The 7,181-nt window shown below is 42.9% G+C and overlaps 1 protein-coding gene across 1 annotated transcript in view; it reads right to left on the minus strand.

Moving 5' to 3' along the window:
• Positions 1-969: 969 nt before the first annotated feature.
• MYD88 (MYD88 innate immune signal transduction adaptor) overlaps positions 970-7,181 on the minus strand; it is an 18,247-nt gene continuing 12,035 nt past the window's right edge. Inside the window, exon 5 of the mRNA XM_038392316.2 lies at positions 970-5,095. Within this exon, the coding sequence (XP_038248244.1) occupies positions 4,941-5,095 (155 nt within the window). The 3' untranslated portion in view covers positions 970-4,940. The remainder of the gene's footprint in view (positions 5,096-7,181) is intronic.

Consider the following 7,181-nt stretch of genomic DNA (forward strand, 5'->3'; position numbering starts at 1 on the left):
AGAGACAGGACCAGGAATAGCTCTCCTGGCTCCCAGTTTTGTGCCTCAAGCACAAGACGATCTTTTATCAGTCAAGAGACTGAAAGACCTACAAAAAAAACTAAGACCCAAAGACCTATTTCTACCCCCAAGTTATACTCATCAACTGTCAACCAAGGGCAGAAGTTGTAACCTGAGTGACTTAGGCACCTAAGTCCAATTTTCAAAATGGATTTAGGAGCCAAGTCTCACTGAAAGTCAATGGGACTTGGGCACTTTTGAAAATGTTACCCGCGGTTGGGTTTTGTAAAGGTCTTCAGTTCAGTGTTAGCGCCTATGTCTTTTCAGATTTGCTCCCCACAGAACTGTGTGTGTTTTGTATCATCCATTGCTGGGTACTACTTCATAGCATACAGGTGGAAACCAGACTACGTAATAGCATCATGCAAGTACAGTGTTTAACCTAGCCTGATATGGAGCAAAACGGCATTCTTGTACCTTACCTTTGGAAGGCAGAGCTGATCTTGAGAGGTGTTGTGTTTGCATGTGTAAATTACCTTAAGGGTAGATTGTGCCCTGGTCCTAGGTAGCTGCACGGGGTTAAAGCTGGCAAGCCCCTCCCCCCCATTCCTGTACAGCTGTGTCAGACCTACTTGGCCCTCTGGGCATAGAGGGAATGGATGCACAGTGGCTGAATGCCCAATACTCTCCTTGCCCATGAGCCAGTGTGCAGGGAGTATGAAGAGTCCTGGTACCACCCCACAGGCCAGCTAACAGAGCTGGCTGGATGCAGGCAATGGGAGAGGGAAGAGGCTACATCTTGTTAAGTGAAGAATGAGACCTGGAGAGGAATTGTACCTCTCTGAAGCATAATTTCTTGGTAGCGTTCCTGCTGGGACACAGCGGTAAGCTACACACTGCCGAATACCCAATACCAGACTTCCCTATAAAGGCAGGTGTTCTCTGATACAAAAACAGCATGTTCTCAAATCCTGTTGCTTTTCTTCAGTCTTTATTTTTGGCACAATTTCAAAAGTAGGAAAACTTTTTAAAAAGAACCAACCAGTGGAACAGTTGATATAAAACATGTATGTCCTTCAAAAGCTGGACATCAGAATGGACAAAAAATAATGCAAATATACAAATGAATGTTTTGATATTAACAAGCACAGCTCTGATTGTTTTAAAGTGAGATAAAAAAATACAATGTAACCAACATCATTTGTGGGTAATTTTTTAAAAACACATTGAGGATTTGGCTCTTCGTCTGCACAGGAAGAGGTGGAAGGGGAAAGAAACACTCCATTGCAATTTAATTGCATTTGGGATAAATAAGATTTTATGACTTAAGGAGATGTCACACTCAGAACAGATTTATGACGAATTCAGAAGTGCATAGGATCTTGAGGTTACTTTAGCATACAGCAGCAGTCCTCAAACTGTGAGGCGTGCCCCTTTAGGGGGGCATGGAGAAACATTCAGGGGGTGCAGCGGGGCCAGGGCCAGCCCCCACAAGGGGTTGGGAGGGAGCACCACCCGGCCACGCTCTGACCCCAGCTCCACTCCAGACTCAGCTTTGACCCCCGACCATGGCCTGGCTCCTCTCCTAACCATGGCTCCTGCTTCCAGCTTCCAGCCCGCCCCCACTCCCAGCCATGACCCCAGCTGCAGCTCCAGCCGCAGCCTTGGCTCCCAACCCTCAGGAGGGGCACGGACAGATAACATAAGGGACAGCATGACATAAAAAGTCTGGGGACCCATGACATACAGTATATTACAGAAGTACTTCTTTAAACCTCCAGACCTTCTATTTCTGGGTTTACTACCTCTAACCCCAATAGAGTTATTTTAGCCTACTTAAGAACTTTTGACTTGATTTTAAAAAGCTGAGTACATGCACATCTCATTCATTAACAATACTTTGCATTTATAAAGAACAGCAGCTTTCTTCTGAGACATAGCGGTGAAGAAACCAAGGCAAGGAGAGATTAGGTGACAATATGAGGTCTTTGATGGTTATTTGAAATGGTAAATTCATCTGGGTATGTTTGGATGAACTAGAAATGATGAAGATGCTGCTGTTTCTTTCCTTGCAAAAGCAGCATCTTCTCTATTCAGAGAGCAGAGATATTCATCTATCATTTAACCACCTAGTAAATATGAATACAGTATAGTATGATTTTATTATTTGCATTGCTGGAGCAGCTATAGGCCCAAACCAGAGATCAGGGCCCACCACAGACAGCACTGTACAAACATGTTGTAAAGTTATAGTCTCTGCCAAAGAGTTCAATATCTGTGCTAAACATTTCCTACTTAAAACAGGACACGGGGAGTCAGGGAATGTGAGTTCCAGATGGTGCAATGTTGGATAAGTCACTTAAACTTTCTGTGCCTGTTTCCCCGCTATGAACTGGGGACAAGTTTCCCCTGCCAGCCTGCAGGATTAGGAGGTGTAATTCACTAACAGTCGTGTGTGTAAGTGTGGCTCACTGTACCCCCCCAGTGGCTAGACCATGAAGAGTTTCGTGTTTCTGCTACAGCCTTCGGAGTTAATAGACCTAGTCATTCAACAGAAGCTCATGCTTTTAGATCCAAACATAACTGGTTCAATCCCACCGCTGGTGTATTCATGTTTGTAAAACACTATGGAAGTGCTAATATTCAGCAAAAAAAAATCAATCCAATTCCCTACAATGGCTGGGGACCTAGCAGTCCTCAGAACCCCAGGTTATTTATATAATTGACATTTAGAAACGATGCAGGAATCCCAAGATAAGCAGCTGTGCTCCACTTCTGCACCAAGGGCCAGAGGACAAGAGGACTGGGAGATACATTTATATCCATTTAGAGCCGTTAAGTTTGGGGGTTTCCCCAGAGTTCTCTCACTAATTCCCACAACATCCTCAGGACAGACCTATGCAGGGTGATCTCATCAGAGTAGAGGAGACCACTATGTTAATGGGAGAGATGGCAAAAAGTGTGTTTTGCAGGCCCATCCAAAAGTGTTCCCCAGCACAGATGCTAAGAGCATTAACAAGCTTCAGGTAATTGAGGTTCACAACAATAAGGCTGGCTTGTCTATTACAAGAGACCTAGTGGGCAAAAAGAAGTTGGTAAAACGTATAGCAACAGCTTATGGGTAGACATTAATGTCCTTTAAAGACACTCAGACACAGACATTTCTAACAGAAGAACTCAACACAGTTAATATTGCAATGAATAGTCAAGAAACTGATGATCGGCTATTGTTTGAAAATGTACATGAGTGACTCCTTTTAAGAGCCAAAATCCACAGCAAATCAGTGGCTGAAGGAACGAACCAACCTGCAGCAACTCAAGCAAATACAGATATGTAGGCACAGGGAAACCACATTGCTTTGGAAAGTAAACACTTACCAAACCCCTGTTTTAAAATAACCCCCCCCCAAGTTTCCATAAGGGCTGGATCATACAGAGCTTCTGAGGTCAAGATTCACACAATGCATACAACTACAGCAACAACAGTGGTGCTCCTAACCTCATTCATGCAAGCAACTGGGGATTCTTTTAGATTTAAAGTATACTGATTAATCAATCACAGTATCATAATATATTAATTAAAACATACATGTTCATATTAACACATTACTATTTGTTTTTACGTAGGTCTGATCTATAATGTAAGGCATTCTTTGTCAGACACTTATCCTTTTGGTTTTGGGACATTCTAAAGCCAGTGTGTTCTGTGAGATTCTTAGAGGCCAAATGATTTAGGGGCTGCTCCTAGAAAGTTCTTAGCTCAATTCTCCCATTCAAGTCAATGGAAGCTGAAGGTATTCAGCACCTTGTGTATTAAGGTTCAATCCTTCAATACAAATCCAAGACTGAGCCATCGATGTGAGACTGATCTGTTGTAAACATTACAGGATCTATGATTTCCCAGTGCTGATGTAAGAGCGATCACTTAGTTAAATGGGACATGTGCACAGACAGACAGACAGACATGCTACAAACAGCACCCTCATTATTTAGTATGACTTTCTCTATGGCTTTTGCTTTTAACGAAGAACCAATCGTTGGTCAAGGTCGGAAGGCTGTTTCAGAGGATGTCAGCAATAGTGGAGTTAAATGAGTAACTAACTCTCTAAATAGGTTGGAATATGACCTAAAATGTTTTAAAAGACCAAGGTTGAGAAAAAAATATTAAAAAGAAAATAAACTCACTTCAGTCAAGAGTCACGTCAAGTCACTCAGGAGTCAGATATTGCTAAAAATAATGGGAGATCAGTTAATTTCTTTTAGACAGTTAAACGATGTTTAAGTAAATGTGCTGCTCATTAAATACAAAGAGTGTCCTGGAGATTGAAGTTGTCCGTACAGCCAGAGAGCAGGTACAATCTGGGCAGCAGCAATGGAACCTGCCCTTCTAGTGTGCTACAACTCGGATCTGGAGGGGTTGCCTCTAGGGAACAAAAGGATAGTTCAATCCTTGGCCTCTCTACCAACCAAGGTGCCAGTATCATGGCATTTGTCATTTGTCCACTAGGAACCAGACTGAGACCCCCAAACTCATTTCACACAGGTCAGTAACCAGCCATCAGATTTCACCAGGAATTAAAGAGAGAAACTATTCACCTGACAATCCCCAGATACCACTACAGGAGCCCTGTAATGGTGTTTAAAACCATATAAAAGTTGTGTACAACATTGACGGTTTGTGGCTTTGTTCATTTCAAGTTACCCACCTGGAGAAGTGCATTGTGGTCCCTTTACTGCAATTAACTCCCCATTTAATGCAATTAAGCCCCCCTTCAGATATCACTTGTGTATCTGTTGCAGGCCCCAGGCACAATATTGCAAGGATCAAAGTTCTAACGTGTTGAAAGACTGTGTAGACTACACCTGGAAGTTAGAGTTTCTTTTTTTCTGAAGGCACAGCTGTGCAGGATCAAAAGGCACCTAGCTTATATAGCTTTGTCTCATGGAAGCAAGAGGGATTTTGCCAGTCTTATCCAGAACCATTTTTTGGTGCAGGGATTAGTGTAGTCACAGACCGTAATGAACCTCAAGATGCTTGGAAACTCATTCTTCATGGATTTGCACTTGACGGGAATCAGCCGTTTGTGGCGAGCACCTGAAAGACAGTCCACACAGGCATGTGAGTAAAGAAAGTTGCATTGTAACCATAAATCCATTCTTTACATCCCCCACAGAGTGAAAGCAGCAGCACACACACACAGGTCCATACACCTAGGCCTGATCCCGGTCCAAGTTACACCAGTGTAACTCAACTGGCCATGTTCCTGGACAGCAAGTTCCAGAGTCAAAGGCCCTTTCCCCTAGCCAAACGCACATGGGAACGTGCATCTCAAATCTCCCTGAACAGGTTACAACATACACAAGTCAAACCTTGAAGGGCTTTTGTCATAAATATAAAGGGAAGGGTAACCACCTTTCTGTATACAGTGCTATAAAATCTATCCTGGCCAGAGGCAAAATCCTTTCACCTGTAAAGGATTAAGAAGCTGAGGTAACCTCGTTGGCACCTGACCGAAAATGATCAATGAGGGGACAAGATACTTTCAAATCTGGAGGGGGGAGAAAGGCTTTTGTCTGTCTGTGTGATACTTTGCCGGGAACAGATCAAGGATGCAAGCCCTCCATCTCCTGTAAAGTTAGTAAATAATCTAGCTAGAAAATGCATTAGGTTTTCTTTGTTTTGGCTTGTAAATTCACTGTGCTGGAGGAAATGTGTATTCCTGTTTTTGTGTCTTTTTGTAACTTAAGGTTTTGCCTAGAGGGATTCTCTATGTTTTGAATCTGACTGTCTGTAAGATTATCTTCCACTCTGATCTTACAGAGTTGTTCTCTTTTCTTTTTTTTTGTTCTTCTAATCAAGTTCTGATTTTTAAGAATCTGATTTGGTTTTTGGGTCTTAAAAATCCAAGGCTGGTTTGTGCTCATCTTGTTTATTCTCAAGCCTCCCCAGGAAAGGGGGTGTAAGGGCTTGGGGGGATATTTTGAGGAAATAAGAACTCCAAGTGGTCCTTTCCCTGTTCTTTGTCTATATCACTTGGTGGTGGCAGCATACTGTTCAAGGACAAGGCAAAGTTTGTGTCTTGGGAAAGTTTTTAACCTAAGCTGGTAAAAATAAGTGTAGGGGGGTTTTCATGCAGGTCCCCACAACTGTACCCCAGAGTGGGGTGGGAACCCTGACAGCTTTATAAGTCAGTACCATGAACTGCACCAAAAACCCCAACTGGCAACTAATGCAATGTCTGGGGCATGGGTTTACTGCGTTCCATGCAAGACGCACAACATTCTGCACCAGCTGAAGTCTGAGAAGTACAGGGATAGCCCTGACTGAGCAAACTGGATTAATCCAATCTGTTAGTGATGAAGGCGTGGAGAACTGCAAAGTCCACCTATGAAAGAATGTAGAACGTAGGGGTGGAAGCGAGAGGACTTGAGAGGCCATCAAGTCCAACCCCCTTCACTTAGGCAGGGCCAAGTAAACCTAGACCATCCCTGACAGGTGTTTGTCTAACCTGTTCTTAAAAACTTCCCATGATGGGTATTCCACAACCTCCCTTGGAAGCCTGTTGAGAGCTTGACTGCCTTTACAGTTAGACAGTTTTTCCTAATATCTAACCTAAATCTCCCTTGCTGTAGATTAAGCCCATTACTTCTTGTCCTTCCTTCAGTGGACATGGAGAACAATTGATCTCTGCCCTTTTTATAAGACCCCTGAACATATTATCAGACTGTCATCAGTCTCATTCATCTTTTCTCAAGACTAAACATGCCCAGTTTTTTAACCTTTCCTCATAGGTCAGGTTTTCTAAACCTTTTGTCATTTTTGTTGCTCCCCTTCTACTTTGTCCACACCTTTCTTAAAGTGTGATGCCCAGAACTGGACACAGTACTCCAGCTGAGGCCTCACCAGTGCCAAGCAGAGTGAGACAATTACCTCCCGTGTCTTACACACGACACTTCTGTTAATAAATCTGAGAATGGTATTAGCCTTTTTCACAACTGCATCCCATTGACTTGTATTCAATGTGATCCACTATAGCCCCCAGACTCCCTAGCCAGTTATTCCCCATTTGGTAGCTTCACATCTGATTTTTCCTTCTTAAGTGAAGTACTTGTCTTTACTGAATTTCATCTTGTTGATTTCAGACCAATTCTCCAATTAATCAAGATCATTTTGAATTCTA

Source organism: Dermochelys coriacea, chromosome 2 (assembly GCF_009764565.3).
Source record: "Dermochelys coriacea isolate rDerCor1 chromosome 2, rDerCor1.pri.v4, whole genome shotgun sequence".
Classification (NCBI taxonomy): Eukaryota; Metazoa; Chordata; order Testudines; family Dermochelyidae; genus Dermochelys; species Dermochelys coriacea.